The sequence below is a fragment of the Monocercomonoides exilis genome (assembly GCF_001643675.1).
Source record: "Monocercomonoides exilis strain PA203 chromosome Unknown scaffold38-1042076, whole genome shotgun sequence".
In the NCBI taxonomy this organism is placed as follows: domain Eukaryota; phylum Preaxostyla; order Oxymonadida; family Polymastigidae; genus Monocercomonoides; species Monocercomonoides exilis.
Window position 1 is genome coordinate 388,183 of NW_027150583.1, and position 18,941 is coordinate 407,123.

The window sequence follows — 18,941 nt, forward strand, 5'->3', positions numbered from 1 at the left end:
AATAAAACTGAAGGATTTCAAAATATGTCTTTCAACGAAAAAAGCACAAACGAAAAATCTCATATATTTCAAATATGGCTAATTTTTTTTTTTGAAAAGTGACTTTTGAAAAATTAGCAAATAAAATAAAATATGCATATTTCGATCATATCTCCATTCGAATTAACCATATTTGACTTTCATGAAAACAAATTGTTAAAAAAGTTATTATTTATATTCAAGTTAAGCTTGGTGAGTGAGAACAAAAATTTGATTGAAAAATGAAATTTTTATCTAATTTAAAAATTCTCAAAAAGTCACTCAAATAAAAAAAAAAAAAAAAAAAAAAAAAAAAAAAAAAAAAACGTTCCAAAAAATGTATTAATTCGGTATTTATATAAGACTTTTTTTTTTTGATTTATGCATTTTGTTCTGCATGATCTTTTCATAATTATTCCATTTGAGAATGAAAGATTTGGGACAGAATTTGTTCATTTTTGAAAAATTCAAAGATTTGTTCCAAACTTTTTCAGCAATCGTTTGATTATTATTCTGACATTATCGTGCAATATTAAATATAAAAAATAATAAATCGAAAAAAATCTTTGAAAGAACTGTGTGGAACAAAATTCATAAAACGTAAAATTACGTCACATTTTTAATAAGATGTGGTGAAAATGTTAAAAACAAATTATTGCATCTTTTTTTTATTAATTCAAGAATATCGCTCAGCATTTGGAACTTTTTGAAGAATATTCATATATGTCGTGAGGTTTTTTTTTTTCAATAACTTTTCCTTTTTTGTTCAACACTTACCTTTATGAATTATTTCTCTCTAAAATTATCAACAATTTCATAAGATATATTCTGTGTGAAATGTTATTCATTTCAAAATGAAAGTGAATTGCAGAACAAACAAAGAAAAAATTCAACAAAAAAAACAAATTTGATAATCTGAAGGGAAAGATATCATAATCAGAATCAAATGAAGTGAGAGAGTTTAAAATACGACATGAATTGCTCGTTCAATCAAATACACCTCTTCTTTTCTTCTCTTTCTTTTGTTCACCTTCTTTCTATTCTCCCCATTTCCTTCCTTCTTTCCTTCTTTCCTTCCTTTCTTCCTCCTCCTTTCTTCTTCTTCTTCTTCTTTCCTACTCATACTCCTCCTCTTCCTGGCTTCCATACTGCAGATTAAGCGACCCCGTTCTCGACGCAATTCTTGATTTCGCTTTTCCTCTTCCCCTTCCTCCGCCACCTCCTCCTCTTCCTCCTCTTCCCCTTCCTCTTCCACTTTTCCCTCTTCCAATCTTTTCCTCTCCACTTTCATCTTCTCCTTCTCCTTCACTCTCTTCTCCTCCTTCTCCTTCTCCTTCCTCCTCCTCTTCTTCTCCTTCTCCTCGCCCCGTGACGCTTCTATAGCTTCCATAACTTCCTCCTCCACTTCCTTTTCTTCCTCCTCCACCTCTTCCTCCTCTTCCTCTTCCACTTCCACTTCCACTTCCACTTCTTTTGCTTCTCGAATTATGAACAGGTTCGTTTTCTCCTCCGAATATGGATTCTTCTTCATCGTCTAAATAATGACCTAGTTCTCTCAATGCATCGTCCTTCTCAAATTGAGCAAGAGAAGAAGATGAAAATAATGAAGAAGAGGAAGAAGAGGAAGAAGAAGATGATGATGATGATGAATTTATTCCCCCGCTCATCAGATTTGCTAACCCCAGCCTATTAGAAGAAGGAAGAGGAGGCAATTTTGAGATAGGAGGATGAAGCTGTTGATTAATTTCTTTGGCTTCTTTTGAGTCTTTTGAGTCTTCGCTGAGAAGAGGCATGGTGATAAGCTCTTTGCGATGCTCAGAGCGGATCATAGCTGGAATCTGGGGGTTTTTATTTCAATAATAATAATTATTATTACAATAACAATAATTAATTAATAAAATAAATAAATAAATAAATAAATAAATTATTAATAACAAAAAAGGAATTAATTATTAAATTTCAAAATGGTTAAATGTCAAGTTAAATTATTAAAAAAAAAATATGGTAATTATTATTTTTCATAAATCATAATAAATTAGTTCGATTCACATCGTAATGTATTGCAATAATAACAAATAAATCAATAAACAAATATATTAATAAATTCTTTCATTCGTTAGTCCATCCATCCATCCATCCATTCATTCATTCATCCATCCATCCATTCATTCATTCATTCATTCATTAATATATTACTAACCTGATCAATGCTAAACGGGGCATCCACATTCTTGCACATGGGCGTCAGCAGCCGTTGCGTTGCCTTCAGCATCGTGCCAACTGCTGTGTCGATGGCAGATTTCTCGTCTTTGTCCACAAATGAAGTGAGGGATTGGATCAGAAGAGCTGGTTGGAGAAGCTCAAGTTCGGGCTGAGAGGGGAAAAAAATAGAGAGATTAGAGAGATTAGAGAGATTAGAGAGATTAGAAATTGGAGTGAATTAATAAAAAAAAATTTTTTTTAAATAAATAAATAAATAAATAAATAAAAATAAAATTAATTAATTAATTAATTAATAAAACAGAATAAAACAGAACAGAATATCACAATAATCACAATTATAGTTAAAAAAGAAAAAAATAACATTCATTTCAAATAAGATAAATAATTTTTCTAAAATAATAATAAATAAATTAATTTTTCATTTAATTACAAATTCTTTCTCTCAACCACAACACACCAAATACTGCCCTATTAAATCCTCCACCTTCACCTGCTCCTCCATCATCTTCCTCTTCCTCTCGTACTCATCCATCTGCTCTTCATACTCCCTCCTCCTCTCCTCGTCTGTCCCACCCTCAGCCATCATCTTCATCTGCCTCTTCATATCCTCATCATCCATCCATTCTTCTCTTTCTCCCCCAAACTCTCCTAATTCTCCAAATTCTCCCATCCCTTTCACTTTCATATCTTCCTCCATCCACGTTCCATTCAGATAATCCAAATAACTCTTCACTCTCCCTTCTCTCTTCGCGTGGAAGATGAGGAGGTCAGCCGGATTTGCCGTGGATTTCGCGAATAAACGCATCACTTGGTGATAATTTGACACCTTCTGCGTCTTGCTGTGCAGAACGTCCACACGCACAATGGGGAGAAGCAAAGGAGTGGCAAAAGAGGATGAAGCAGAAGAAGAAAGAGAAGGAGAATCGGAGGATGCTGCCAAGGGAGAAGGTGTAACGCTCTCCACATCTTCATCCATTGCATCATCAGTCATCAGCTTGCTGTTCTCAATTCCATCCATACTCAGCGCGCCTGCTTCCAACTTCACCACATCTCTTCCTCCGCTGCTTCTCCTCTTTCTCCTCCTCTCCTTCTCTTTCTCTCGTTCCGCCCGCATCTCCCTCCTCTGCATTTCATTCCCTTCCTCCACACAGCGCGCAATTTCCCTCTCAATCGCGTCCAGAATCGCCTCCTGCGTCGCACACTCACTCACATCCACAGTGCCCATTACAAACGGCCGCGAGTGCGGGATCTTCAGTACCTCCCACTTCCGGTGCCTCCCGTTGATGTGCAGGATGCCCACCTTCTTTTGCGCTGTCTCCCCGCTCTGCATCATCGTCACCACACTCGAACCCGGCTGCACAACCTCAAACCCTCTCTCCGTGTTCACCTGCGGGTGGATCTTGCACTCGTGCTCGTGGCCCCACACGACAAAGTTGAGAAAAAAAGGGAGAAAAGACTCTGGCAGCATGTTCTTCAGCTGGCGAGCATAACGGTTCTGATGCACCACACACAGGTTAAACCAAGGGCACAGGGCAGGCGCTGAGGCAAGAGACGGAGAAGTAGAGGAGGACTTGCTTGGGTAGGAAAAATCTCTTTTGACAGCATCAGCGCATTCATCGTTATCTTCAATTTCGTCTTCTTCCTTGTTTTTGCCTTCGTTTCCTCTGTGGCTGCCTCCTTCTCCTTCTTTTGCTTCGGCTTCTACTTCCATTTCTCTGCTTTTGTCGGGCTTTGCTTCTTCTTCACCTGAATCTGGGCGATACCAAGTCACCTTATCGTCTCGAAACAGCCTGAACAGCCTCTCGTCGCGAATATGCCCAATTCCGTACAGAGCCAATCGAGTCCTGCCTTTCTCAATTAGGATCGGCGCTATTTCAAGTGAGTCAATTGCTTCGCACCGACCAAAATAATTGACAAGTCTGCAAGTTGCAAGAAGATCCATTGCGCTCAAAAGACCTTCTCCAGTTGGATCGTCGTGATTACCGTGTATTGAAAATATTGGTAATTCCACATTAATGTTTGGATCTTCATAATTCGCGCCCTCCAAAGATCCACGAAAAAGTGGCTCATGACTTCCTAAAATACGAAATCGAACAGGTTTCTCTCCAAGTGTATATTTTCGTAGTATTTCCATTGTTCTGTTCAATGTACGCCTTGAGGGCTTATTGTCGTGGAAAAGGTCCCCACCCAACAACACAAAATCGACCTTATAAGGTTTCAAAGAATTTTAATGATAGTTAAGTTTTGAAATGCAAATAATCACAGAAATAAGCTGAAAACAAGAAAAATGTAATATAATTTTCACACATCATGCTCTTTAGCCATGATAAGAATTTGCTCAAATGCTTCAAATGAATCATCAGCTCGAATGGGATCACTTTCATTTAATCCAAGATGATTGTCTGATGCAATCATTATTTTTAAGGTGTCTAATTGTGAAAACTCCTCCATTTATGTTGCTATAAAGGGAAGGAAAATGGTCGAAAATTGTCACTTTTTTACTCCAAAATCAATGATATAATGAACAAAATTATTTTGTTAAGCCTCAGATCAATTCACTTTTTCTGTTTATCAACTCACATCTTTGTTCATATATCTCATTAACGCACTAGTTGTGAATTATTTTAAATAACAACTCAATGCACTTTGATATTTCGTTGAATCGCAAATTGTAATTTATTTTCAGAAAAGAGAACTAAATCATGCATATTCCCTCTATTTCAAGGATAAAATCTTAAAAACAAAAGTAATTATATAAGCAAATACATGTCAAAATTTGTGTAATGAAAAAATGCCCTGGAAAAAATATATTCACAAGGCTTGAATACAAGAAGTTGACAAATAAATATTCCAACTTTCACGATTTTAAATAGTGTTTCGTCTTTCAGATGAAGATACATGTAAAAGATAGCTGTTGTTACCTTTATTTTGAATAAAAGGAAATCGAAAAATGCTTCATGAGCTTAGCAGAACTTTTGAGCTATGCCAAACCTAAATACATTGTTCAAGCCATTTAAATTCATAAAGAAAAAGGTAATTAAAATAATTGAATAAATATTCAAACATGATCAACAGTGCATGGATTATCCCCGGCAAATAAAACAGAATGCAAAGAATAATGTTCACAACAAAGTGGATGACGAAATTGTACCTATTTAAATAGAAAGTTCATAAACAACTTCGAAATGAAATCGTGAAATTCAAACCCAACTTTCATCTGGGGAACTTGAATAAAACAGAGCATTGTTCATAATAAATATGGTCAAAAATAACACAAATCAAATTGAAATTGAAAGGAAAAACAAACTAAAATGGAAGCACAGCAAAGCTGCTGGAGGGAAAATAATGGACAAAATTAATCCTAAAATTAAAAATATTGTATCCATCAAATTTTGAAAATGTTGTAACTTCTTTGTTGAAATTATGGTTTTTCATTCAATTCCCGAAAAACATTTGTTCGTAATCACTTTCATTTCTATTTTCATTATCCAATAAACAATATATAAATGCAGTCATGTGCATTTTTCTTTTTTTGAAATTCTCTAAATCTTTATAAAGCAAATTCAAAAATTGAGTGAATATCAAATGAGAATATTATAATTATATTCAAGTGAATAAAATAAAAAAAAAAAATAATAAAAATCAGATTAATGAATTTCACAAAGAAACATTTTTCATAATTATTTCAGGCAAGGATTTTGGATATGTTTCTGTTGTTGATGATTTAAAACTTCTTAAAGGTTTTCAAATCATCAAAAACATAGCATTTTCAACTTAATCAAAGAAAAAAACAAAAAAAAGTTCGAAAATTTCACATAAGAACGTATAAAACAAGAAGCATTGGGGAAATACAGAAAAAAAATAACTCTTTTTTAAAAGATTCTGTTTGTTTGAAATTGTTTTTCAATTAACACGTAACGTGAAATATAATACCTCAAGCATTTTCATTAAAAAACAATGTGCAATGAATGAACTTTTTGTGATCAAAATATTAAAATGTGATTGGTCCTTTTTTTTTATAAAACGTATGAGGGTTCAAAACATTTTGTGATCGAATTTTGGTTGTTTGTTTGCGGATATAAAAATCCAATATTTTAAGAAATCTTTTTAAATATTATAGAGTTATGAAGGAAATAAATTTTTGTGTTTTGTGCGAAAAAAGCTTGAAAGTCTATATTTTCCCCCATACAGTTATCGCACAAAACACCGGACATGACGATTTCACAATATCTGCAAGAAGAAAAATTCTGACAATTTTCCTCAAATTATATCATATCAATACAAACTCAATTGATAAACGAGAACTTCAAAACAGCTCCTTTTGTGCTCACAGAAAATTATTATTTAATTCTCGGAGAAATAGAATTTTGAGTTTCTCCGAGTTTTTTTCAATGGGTGATTCTTTTTGAAAAGTCACAAATGTTTAATTTACAAATAAATATTAAATTTCATATTTTGCTAAATATTTTGCTAACAAATATCAAGCTTAACTTTAAAGGAATCTATTTCTTGAAAATGCAAATTAAAACATTCTTGAGGAAATTTGTGAGTGAAAGCAGAAATTTGAGCAAAATATGAAATTTTTGATATATTTGAAAATTAAACATTTGTGACTTTTCAAAAAGAATCACCCATATGTTTATCATAAATAAAAATTATCCGAAACCATTAAAAATGTTCTGATAACTGTAAAATCCAAATAAAACTTTATTGTTAATTCAGCATCGAAAAAGAAAAGACCAGAACTACTCTTCTCCTTTTTGCGATGAAGATGCAGAAACAAAAGAATTGAAAGTTAAGGCCGATTCAACTGAAGGAGCATTGTCAAATCCTCATTTTGCCAGTGCGGTTCAACAGCCAGATCAAACAATAAATTCTGAAGAAAGGCAGCACAAAAAAGAAGAGTCCGTCAGCATTCCCCTTTTTTGAACAGTCAGAGCAATACTCCCGTCAACAGCGAAGCAGATGTTGATTCCTTTGACAAAACACCACAAACACTGTGCGCAACAGCAGAATGTGCCTTTGAGTTCCATTATTTTTTAGCCAGCATTTTCTTCAATAGCCTGTTTGTCATATTTGCCTTTCCAAGTGAAGCCAAAAAGATTTCATTGATTTTGTCAGTTTTTGAAATCCATGTTCAATTCCATTCCGAATTGCATTCTTCTTTGAATATGTTTCTATTTCCATTGCAACTTTATCAGATTTGTCGAAAATTCATTTATTGCTTTTTAACATTGAAAAGTAATATTTTGAACATCACTTGGGTATCAACCACGTGACATTCATTACGAGGTATTAATCATTAATTCGTAAATTCTATTCAAATGGTTTTCACAATTTTCCATCATCTTTTTAGATATTTTGGCACGAGATATTTTGAAGTAACATCATTTTTTAAATGAAATACACACAATTTTCTTAGAAAAGTAATGGATTTGGAGAGATTCTGTATTGGAAGGCTTTGTATAGAAAGATAGGATAACATAATTGAAGCTCAAGGAAGAGAGCGAAGAAAAAGAGGAAAATTGAAAAGAAAGTGAAAAGATGAGGTGCATGAGAAGAAGAAGAAAGAGATGGAAACAAGGCCAATGCAGAACGGAAAGAGAAGAGCAAGAGATTGTGAATGAAGAAGAGGCAAATGAGGTTGTTCGTTTTTAGCAATGAGAACATATGGTTTGCAGAGAAATTAAATTGTGCGCTTGCTTGATTGAAGAAAATTTTTGTTTTTTTGAATGATGAAAGATTTGAAGAAATATGAAATATGAGAAACGATAGAAATTATTTCTATTCTAATTTTTATTTATTTTGGAAAAGGTGTTTTTGAGTTCAGATATTCACTGTTCTTGTTAATTGTTAATTCTTTTTGTATTATTGAAATTAAGAAAAACAAGGATTTGATGAATATTTTGTTTATTTAATCAGTTTTTTTTGAAATGCTCCATGAAAAATGAATGAAAAAAACTCTTTCACATATTAATTGTTCACCAAGTGTTGTTAATTGCGGAAGTCCAAAATAAACTGGCATTTTATCGATGTTCATTATTCCCCATACCCATCCCTTTGTTTGTCTTGTTTTTCTTGTACATGAAAGCGGTTATGATTTATTGTCCAATTTCACAATTTCGATCACATTTTTGAAGCTTTCTTAAAAGATCAGAGCTGTTGAAGGAGCTTTATGATAATCATCCACAAGTCCACTTTCTTTGAATGCAGAAAAAACGTTGATCGATGAAGAAACTTGTTGAATGGCATTCACTGCAACCCACAAAAGTTGTTCCACGCTGTCGTGTGTTGAACCCGATCGAACCTGTTGAATTTGAAGCTTCCAGAGAGAGAAAATTGACAAATCCAATGACTGCAGCAAATGTGTGGTATTCGGAGGAAAAACCAAAAGCAAAATATTTTCTTTAGCAAGACGAGTCAATATGTTGTCCGACAGGTGTATTCGACACCCATCAAGCAACTGCACTGCTTGTGTATGTTTATCTGGCAATATCATTCTTTTGATGTAGAAATGAGGAATGAAAACTTTCTCAATCCATTTTTCAAACAACTCAGTAGTTAAATAAGATGAATTTCCGATTTCCACACAACCATGAATTCAAGTTTGATAGCCAAGAGATTGAAGGGATCTTGTGTTGAACGGTTTTTGCACCAGAAAACAAGGAGTAACAAAAGTTCCATCTAGTGAAATGCAGTGGAGCAATGATATTCTTTTTTCTCCTCTGTCCACAGGCGTGTGACCCATTTCACGATTTTCATTTGTTCTAACTATTAAGTTCACCTTTCTTGTATCTTCATGGGCATGATAACCTGATTCATCAGCACAAAAGATCATTGAAGAATATTTTCCATTCACACATTGAGTCAAATGATTTTTCCAGGGAATAATACTTTGTTCCTAAATTTTCATTCTTTTTTCGTCTCTCACGCTTGAAGGAACGATCATCTATTTTTTCGCTATTCCTTTTTATGAATGAAGAATAAAAATTGTTAAAAGGCGTTTTAACGCAAACTTTCGCAACAACGGCTCTCAGCGTTTTCGGTGTGATTTGCTTTCTTTTATCTCTCTAATTTTTCAGTATTTCCATGACTCATTTTTCTTGCTTTCGAGTCATCAACATGTTTTTTTTCTCAATAACCTTTTTCCTTATTTATCCGGTGCTTTCCTGGCAGACAAGGCTCGGTGTGCAGTTGAGTGCCTTTGCAATTCGCACGTTTGAAGGTATTTTAACTAAACTAATTTTGCAAGCGTTGAAGAAGGAACGAATTAATGAAACTTTTGTTTTTGAAGGGTTTCGAGACAAGAATGATGAAATGAAGTGGAGGTCTAATTTTGGAATAAATCCTGTTAAAACTGTTTCAAATGAAGATGTTATAAAAGTTGAAATAACGAAAGGCATTTCCAATAAAAAGATAGTCAAATTTGAATAACTGAAACAACCATAATAATTAAAGAATTATCGTTGGCAACATTTAACAATTAACATGAACGGTGAGTAACTGTTATAATTATACCTCTGTGACGTGACAAGTTTAAAAAAACATTTCTCTGTCACAGAAAAAATGAGAAGAGAAGAAAAGAAAAGAAAAAGAAAAGAAAAGAATAAAAGAAATGAAATTGAATTAAATTGAATTAAATTGAATAGAATAAAATTAAACAAAATAATACGAATGATTCCGAAAACTTTATAAAACTTCATAAAGATTTAAGGAAAAAAATTTTTTTATTTAATCTGAAATATCTATCTTTTCCTTTTTTGTCAGTGACGGTCGATGACAAATTGTGACAAAAATATTCCTCAACTGACATTTCATGTCAAACAAACAAACAAACAAACAAAAAAAAAAAAAAAAAAAAAAAAAAAAAAAAAAAAAAAAAAAAAACAATCCGAAAAAAAATTTTTTATCATTTCAAATATGCGTAATAATTTTTGAAAAGTCGCAAATGTTCAATTTTCAAATAAATCAAAAATTTTTTATTTAACTCATATTTTTGTTAACATTCACCAAACTTCACTATAATGGAATCTATTTTTTTTGATAATGTTATTTCATGAATTGGTAAGAAAGTTCATGAGCGGAAACAGAAATTTGAGCAAAATATGAAATTTTAGAGTCATTTGAAAATTTAGCATTTGCGACTTTTCAAAAAGAATTACCCATATGAATAACTTTTGGCGTATAAAGTTAAAAAAGAGTTTCTTTCTTCTTATTTCTTTCAAAATAGAAGCCCAGTTTCATAAACATAGATGATTATTTGTAACATCTTGATTTTTGAAATTTTGAAATCATAAAAACTTTTCATAAACTCATTAATAATAAAAGATGAAACCAAAAATTCAAAAAGGTTGTATCAATGCATTCCTCAAAAACAGAAATGGAGAAAAATACAGCCCATTACTAAAATTTTCTGAATTGCAATTATTTTGAAATTGAAAAAGAAAAAGAAAAAGAAAAAGAAAGAAAGAAAAGAAAGAAAAGAAAGAAAAGAAAAGAAAAGAAAAGAAAAGAAACAATGCAAAGCAGTTCCTCTTTCATAGCAAATTATCTGTCTGCTGATAATCATTAACATCTGATGCTCTTTCAATTACTGTTGGTTTCTCAACAAATAATATCGAAATGCTTCCACTTCCTCCTTCCCCTTCTTGCGAATCATCATTTAAATCGATTGCATCAGATATTGTGAGAACAACGGCTCCAGCTGGAAACCTCTGGATAAACTCCCTCTTCAGTGTGACCACTGTTGGTCGTGCTGTTTCTTGCTCTGAAAAGCATCCTTTTATAATGTCATGATATGCTGATGAGCTTATCATCTGAATGCTTGACCTCTCTCCATTTTCTATCTTCTGTCCAGCTGTCTCGGCATCATATTCTCCAAACGGGATATCCAGAGTCAAGCACTCCCACAACATCATCCCGATCGAAAACACAACTGACTCCTTTGTTGCTCCCATCTTCTTGTTGATCAGTAATTCAGGTGCCTTCCACCTCAGGCACTCTTTTTTTAAATCATCATCCTCCTCAAATGCTGATGAAGGAGGAGGTGAGTCAGTGAATCTCTCGCTCATCAGTGAGATATTGGAGGAAGAAGAAACAATGGTCAATGAAGAGCTGGAGGAAGTGTCTGAGTCTGATGAGCAGTCTGAGTGGAGTGCAATGCAGATAACCATGTGCTCCGAGAAGAGAACAATGTGAGGATTCAGATTCTCGAAAGATGAAAGAGGGTATTCCATTTCATCAAAGGAATGAAGAGCTCCATTCGCTACCCAGAATAGGATCTGGGCAGCTGTTTGTTCTCTTTCTTTCAATGTGCCAATCGCCATCTCTTTTGTCTTATTCAGCCCATGAAGCAGCATGAACAGCGAATCCCTCAAATCCACAATCAGCTTCTCATGTGGAGATGAGCATGCAATTGCATCCACCAAGTTTGACATTGATGAGGTTGTGGGACACAGATCCTCTCTCCGAACAAATGTGGAATCAGAATCAGTCGTATCTGTTGTTGAAGTGGATGAGATAGATGGTGAAGGAGTTCTTTTCCTTATTTCTTCTTCCTCATCTTTCTCCAATGCCCATTCAGGAATCTTGTCTGAGTCTCTTCCCAGAATGTATTCAGTGGATCCGCTCTCAGAGAGAAGATGCTCTGATGACTCCGAATGAGCCATCTTCTTTGCGTACACCCTCTTTTTGATCCTCTCTTCATTCTTATTCTCTGCTTCCCTCTCAGCTCTCCTCCACTGCTCTTCAGGTGATATCTCCATCGTTACCATCTCAAACGCCTTCGGATCCTTTCTGATGTTATCATTCACTATCTCCCTCAAATCTTTGTTCTCGTTCTTCGCCTTCCTCCATCTTATTGCCAATATAATTGATACAATGAGAACAATTAATAATACCACAACAAGCACAATCACAATCAACAACCAATAAGATTTCACTTCTTCCCTTCCTTCAACAACTTTTTCATTTCCATTCTTTGATTCTGTTTTGTTCTTCAGAATCTGTGGAGAAGTCTCTACCGATTGTTTTCCAAACAGAATCATCACTGACACCTCTGTTTCATCTGAAGCCAATGAAATGTTCTCTGATGGAACTCTTCCAATCACTTCTGTTTCTGAAACAAACCCATCTTCCTCAAACTGATATGTCTCAACCAACTCCACATCTCCTGTTTTATACACAACTCTGAATGACAAGTCGCATGGCACAAAAAGGGATCCCTTGAATTTCACAACAATATTGCTGCCATTTTCATTCACTGAAATATCTTCCAGTCTGGGAACGAAGAAAGGAGATTGCCTTTCTGCTGCAATTCCACCAAGGGAGCATCCATCATTCAAAATCCAAAGAGAAGAATTGGGCATCAACCCATCTCCTCCTTTCAAACTATTTATGTTCAATATTCCAGAATCTGAGCAAATGATGTTTCTTCTCACTGATGGATATTTTTCAATGAATGGATTGTTGTTCTCAAACTTTCCTTCAATTATTGTCACACTCCCTCCACTCACAGACAATCCCCCTTTCCCACTCTCCTGAATCCTCGTATCCTTCATCACAACCCTGCTCTTCTCAACCCCAACCATTGATCCATTCCACTTGCATATCCTTTCTCTTCCCTCTTTTTCCTCCTTCTCATTCATCTCCATTAAATTTCTTTCTTCATCTTCTTTGTCCACTCCTCCACACACATCACACATCTCAATCCACACATCTTCACAATTCTCCACCAAAACAATCCCTCCCTTTTCTCTTCCACTCTCACACCCACTGAATGTGCAGTTTGACAGATTCCCATCTCCACTCCCTCTCATCCCCATCACACTCCACTCTCCCATTATTGTTATGTTCTCCATCCCCACTTCTTTCACACTCACTCTCGCCTCCCCTTCCACAACAATCATTTCTCCCTCTGATTCCACATCCCAAATCCTTGTCTCATCCATCACAGCAAGCGATTCCCCACAGAAAACAACCAATCTGCCACAATGACAAATGTTCCTTATTGTGCATCTCACCATCTCCATCTCTCCTCCCTCCACCCCAACCAGTGTGTTCTTCAGCATCTTTCCCATCCCACTGGCCGAACCCTCAAATGAGCATTCATTCATCACCATCTGCCCCTCCTTCACTTTCACAACATATTTCTGTGTGCTCTCAAACATCTCTCCAAACACAAACAAACACCTCTCCACCACACTCTCATTCACAAACACCATCATGCTCCTCTCCTCTCCTCTTTCCTCCATCTTCCCCTCAAAATGCACTGTCGCCTTCTCCCTCCCCATCGACACCATCCTCACATCCCCAATCACACATTCCTCTCCCATCATCCCTTCTCCATCAATCCACAGCACATTCATCATGCTTCGTTGAATGTGCTGCACAGCATTTCCAATGCTCTCACACGGATGGTTCTGTGCTCCACACTGCCTGTTGTCACTCCCATTCACACACACAAACACCTGTGAAGAATAATAGAATGTGATCAGTGGGATCAGATCAACATCAACTTTCCCTTCTCCGTCACTCCCACACATCGAGTCCTTCCCCTTCAGTGCCTCCTGGCTGAAGTCCAATCCAAACAGCCTTTCATTCAGCTGCAAGTCAATCGAGTCACATCGGATGAACACATCCTTCCCCACAAATGCATCATTCATCATGAATCGGATGTTCTCCAATCTCAGCCCAAGTGGTGGTATTTCCGTGTTGGTGTGCTCCCCATTCGGATCAAGTGCATCAATCATCATCCCTCCTCCCCTTCCATTCCCTGTTGAGCACACACACATCCCAAATGAGCACCCACTCACTTTCATCTCCGACTCGCCTCTCTTCATCAGCATCTTCATCCCTCCTCCTTCCAAGCTTCTCTCGCTCATGCACTTCGTCAGCACACACCCTTCAATCTCACATTCCATCCCATTCAAGAACGATCCCACGCTCATCACACATGCCCTGTTCTCTAAACATGTGATGTTTGCAAATGAGGAGCTGTTCACCCTCACGATTTGTTTTGTGTTCTCTCTTGCTTTGCTGATCAACACATTTGTTGGGAATGCCCGACTCAGCGATATTAGACTACTTCCTGAGATTGTTGTGTTCGAAACTGACACATTCATCACATCAACACTCTTCACATCTGCTGTGAATTCGACAAACCCTTTTGCCAGATTGAACTGAGAAAGGGTGCAATCCTCAATCACCACACTCCCTCCATCTGCTTTTATCAGGCAATATTTCGTTTCCTTTGCTGAATCCTCACAAACAAATGAGCACCTCTTGATTGAAAGTGATGTTGCTGAGGATGTTGCTGAGTGAATGAGCGATGAATGAGAAACAAGTTCATTTGGAAGAGAAAATGATAAATTAGTGAATGAAACAACAACATTCGATGTTATCATTCCCCCTTCTTCGCTCACTTTCAAAATTGTTTCTTCATTTTCTCCCTCAATTGACACAACTGGAGTTATTGATAATGATAATGATGATAAAAATGAAATCGATTTCTGGAGCAATCCTGATCCAACAATTTTGATGTGTGACTCTCCTTCCCCAAGTGAACCATATCTCAGTGATATCAAGTGATCAACTGATGAACATGGTGCTTCTGAATATCCACACCCACTGAAGTCTCCTCCTTTCTCTCTCGAAACAAACCCATTTCCGCTCCAATTACTCCACAAATACACAACCAATGGAATCACATATCCCTTCTCTCCTGTTGTCTTCATCTCCCATCCACACAACTCATCCAATGACTTCAACTCCTCTTCATTCATCTCCCATTTGAAGTGCTCCTTGTTCACAATCTCTCTCAGATCCCATCCCGAAACAAACACATTCTTCCCTTTCCAGGCATTGCATCCCTCAAATTCCATTCCTTCCATCACAAATGATCCAATCTCTTCAGGAAGTTCAGCAAACATCCCTCCCCCCATTCCTCTTCCTCTATCCTCTCTATCCTCTGTTTGAACTTCACATTCAGATAAATTCACATTTTTCATATTCAAACTTCCTCCACTTCCAACTGAAATCATCATCCCTCCTCCTTTCATTCCACTTCCACCTGAACATATTGAAGACAAATTGCATTCTTCAATTTTTGAACTTCCTCCTTCCTTCATCCCAACATTCAAACATCCTCCTCCAATTCCACCTTCCACTTCCATTCCACTCACTCTGCTGTTCAAAATCTCCAATTGAGCTCCACTTGTCATTGATATTGGCGATTTCCCATTCATCTTCAGTGTCACTCCACTTTCCATCAAAAATCCATCAACAATCAGATTCCCTCCCTCAACGTTTATCACATTATATCCTATCTTTCCATCTGTCAACGCCTCACCCTCAAATGAAACTGAACAGTTCGTCACACTGAGTGTTGATATTGAGTGAATGAATGCACTTCTCCTTGAATTCAACTGATCTTTCACAACAAATGAAAGTCTGCTCATTGTCAGTGAACTCGAACATCCAACAAGCCAATCTTGTGTGGCTGATCCTCCATCACTCACATTCACTCCCGTCCTCTCTCCATCTGATGACACTATTCTTCCTGAAATTATCGCACCAAATGAAAAAAATTCAATTTCATCCTTTATTGACGAAGAAGAGACAACTTCCATTTCATTTGAACTTTCACTCAATCTCGAGTTTGCACAATAATCAACTGTCAAGCAGCCAAACCCTTCAAATCCACATCGATTGTGATCCATTCCATTTCCTCCACTCCCATCAACAAGCACTTTTGTCCCCATTGTGCACAAATACACAAACAGTGGAATAACTCCACTTTCATCCCCATTTTCACTCCCACTCAGCTGAAACACATCTGATGGAATTTCTCTTGTGTCAAAAAATGCAAATGTGTTTGTATTCACTTTTGACTCCAAAAACACACCACCTCCACAACTCACAAACACATCCTTCCCATATTCTGCAACATTTTGAATTTCTTTCGAAAACTCAACATTCTCTCCAATTGTCAACCCAGATCCCCCACTCTCCATCACCACATATAATCCTCCTCCTCTCCCTCCATTTCCTTCAATACCCATTGCAACACATCCATCAATCAAACTTGTTCTATTCACAACAACTTCTCCCTTTCCTTGCAAACAAATATGTATTCCTCCACCATTCCCATTCTCGCATACACATCCCTCTATTGTTGCGTTGCTCACCACAAATGTCTCCTCTCTATTCACACTCTTTGCCACAACCACCCCATCTCCTTCTGTCAGATTCACATTCCGAATTGTCACATTTGACAGAAAACTCTCTTCTGATTCAGCTTCTCCTGATGATGGCTCTGAGAACAGAGGCTGACTCACTTTCATATCTTTGATCTCCACATCAATCATCCTCAGCTGTGACAGCGCCACCACAAATACAGATGACGATATAACATTCGTCCCAACAACACTTGATGAGATCAGAACATCCTCCAATGAGAGAGAACCGCTCCCATCAGAAACCACAAACACATTCGGTGAAGAATCTCTTTCAGAGTTGTGATCAATTCCCACATGAAGAATCTCCAGCTGCCCACTCCCCACACTGAACAGCGTTGTTGAAGGAGAAGAAAGAGAGCTCGTCATGATCACACTCACTTGCTTCCCTTTCCCAATGACCGAAATCTTCTTTGTCCCAATCTCAATTGTTGTTGTTTCGCTTATGTGATTCCCTTCCAACAGCGTGATCGATGAGCTCAGCTCTTCCAAGCCCGTCTCCATCGCATGTCCAACAGTCTTGCAAGGAACCAACTCATCCATTCCACACAGCCCATTTGAGTCGTCTCCATTCACCCCTACAAGCAGAACCTTCTGCCATTCGTTCAGCCAGCCCATCTTTTCGGTGTGCTGATATGTCCAATTTTTTGAACTTGAAAAATTGGATGCATAGCACACTCTCTGATTGTTTGAGTTTGTTGTGAAACATTCATGGAACGGAATTCCAGAGTTCACATACAAATTGTGATGATCAATAAATTCGACATCATGCCCGTATGGAAGATTGGAAGAACATTCACATTGATGGAAGAAAAGGAAATAGCAATAAATTTTATCATTTGGCGCTGTTGATTCATTTGGATACAATCTCAATCCTCCTCCATTTGATTTTGCAGAGCAAGAAATATACTGAATGCTCCTCATTTTGAATTCCGTTGGAACTCTGCAACAAAACATACCTCCACCACAAGTATTAAAAACAGAACAGGAAGAGAAGCTGCAGTCAAACACGCATGCACTTCCACTTCCTCCATTTTCTGTTTCAATATATTCAGATCCTGAAACTTTAAAATTTTCGAGTTCAAGTCCTCCACCGTAAAAATTTGCTTCACAATTCTGGAATTCGCAACTGCTTATCCGAACATTTGATGAAATAGCAGCAAAACACATTCCTCCTCCCAAATAAGTTTGAGCAGTGCAAGAGTTGAATAAGTTGTTTTCAATTTCAACAGATTTGAGACTTACACACATAACTCCTCCTCCATCGTAATGAGCATAGCAGTTGTTGAAAGTGCAGTGAGAAACAAACAGTCCTCCATTAACCAAGTTATTCATAAAAATTGCCCCACCATTTGAAGCCGCATCAGTGTATGTATTTTTTGTTCCAGTTGTCCTCGATCCGTTCCACTCGCACCAAATGAATGTGTTTTGCCCATTTTCTGTTTCGTTCTGTCTCCCTGGCTTCGATGGAATTTCTTTGCTTCCAATGAATTCAACATTTCCTGTGCGTGTGCATCCGGCAAAAGAGGTGTTTGAGGCTGTCAAAGAGGCCAAGGGACTGTTCAGAGAAGGAACAATCCCTCCATCATACACATCACAAACTGATGAAAATGAGCAGTCATTCATCAGAGTGGAACATCCACATCCCAAATCAAAAGGAATCCCTTTGTGTGTTGGAACTGTTGAAATGTTGGTGAAAATCAAATATGTGAGTGAAACGCTCTCAATAAAGTGAGAAGACAGAAATGAAGGAGAAGACATCTGGAATGAAGAAAAGCCTGACGAGCAAGCAGAAACACAATTGGCTGAGTGACTTTTTGATCCACTCATTTGTGAGGAAAAAAGAGGAGGTATGTGTGTCTGCTGTGAATTCCAAAATCGAAGTGTCAAGTTTGACAAAGATATTCGACTCCCACACAAATCAAATGGACTTATCCCGCTTCTGACTTCAAAATTGCATCCAATAATCATCGCAACACTTTCAGTTCTTAAGGTTAATGAACTTGTTAATCCATTTGCCATCATCCCCAAATTCATGCACAACAAAGATGAATTATCCAGAATAATGTGACTTTTCATCTTGCTTTCTTCAATTCCTTCTTCAACCTTCTTTCCATTGTAGATGCTAATATATGATGCGTCTCCTTCAATTATGACGATATTCCTGTTTGTGTTTGTGTTTGCCGATTCAATTCTGTTGTTTTGATTCTTTCTCCATTTTCCTTTCCATCCCTCAGATTCATCATGTTCAGAACTCTTTTCACAATGTTGTGCTTGCACATAAGTTTCCTTTATATTGCAATTATTTTCAGCTTCAGTTGAAGTCGTCCAATCACTTGCAGGAATCATTTGAGAAACATTTAATTCTGGAATTGTTCCAACTTTGTCATTTGTTGCATCGTTGCACAAGCAATGCAAATTAATAATGTTCACCAATATTGCAGCAATAACCATCATTAGATTCAT

The 18,941-nt window shown here is 36.7% G+C and overlaps 3 protein-coding genes across 3 annotated transcripts; all 3 read right to left on the reverse strand.

The window, feature by feature from the left end:
- Nucleotides 1–820: 820 nt before the first annotated feature.
- On the reverse strand, nucleotides 821–4,692 carry MONOS_9723 (Double-strand break repair protein MRE11; the record flags this gene model as incomplete). Its single annotated transcript, XM_067880250.1, has 4 exons — nucleotides 821–1,856; nucleotides 2,219–2,389; nucleotides 2,699–4,447; nucleotides 4,549–4,692. The coding sequence occupies 4 exons, from the start codon at nucleotides 4,690–4,692 to the stop codon at nucleotides 1,134–1,136; spliced, it is 2,787 nt and encodes a 928-aa protein (XP_067723179.1). The 3' UTR covers nucleotides 821–1,133.
- A 240-nt stretch (nucleotides 4,693–4,932) lies between these two features.
- Nucleotides 4,933–5,665, reverse strand: MONOS_18661 (uncharacterized protein). Its single transcript, XM_067871701.1, has 4 exons — nucleotides 5,549–5,665; nucleotides 5,448–5,466; nucleotides 5,306–5,392; nucleotides 4,933–5,232 (listed from the first exon to the last, which is right to left on the reverse strand). Exons 1-4 carry the CDS (start codon nucleotides 5,625–5,627, stop codon nucleotides 5,205–5,207), a joined length of 213 nt encoding a protein of 70 aa, XP_067723180.1. The 5' UTR covers nucleotides 5,628–5,665; the 3' UTR covers nucleotides 4,933–5,204.
- A 5,113-nt stretch (nucleotides 5,666–10,778) lies between these two features.
- MONOS_9724 (uncharacterized protein) lies at nucleotides 10,779–18,941 on the reverse strand (the record flags this gene model as incomplete). The annotated part of the gene is made up of 1 exon (XM_067880251.1): nucleotides 10,779–18,941. The coding sequence occupies one exon, from the start codon at nucleotides 18,939–18,941 to the stop codon at nucleotides 10,779–10,781; it is 8,163 nt and encodes a 2,720-aa protein (XP_067723181.1).

What these genes read in the sequence shown, in the direction of transcription:
- MONOS_18661 (XM_067871701.1), bottom strand. Translation starts at nt 5,627, where the DNA reads ATGGATACAATATTTTTAATTTTAGGATTAATTTTGTCCATTATTTTC. An exon ending in ATCCATGCACTGTTGATCAT is followed by an intron (nt 5,233 to 5,305) that starts GTTTGAATATTT and finishes CAATGTATTTAG; the next exon opens with GTTTGGCATAGCTCAAAAGT.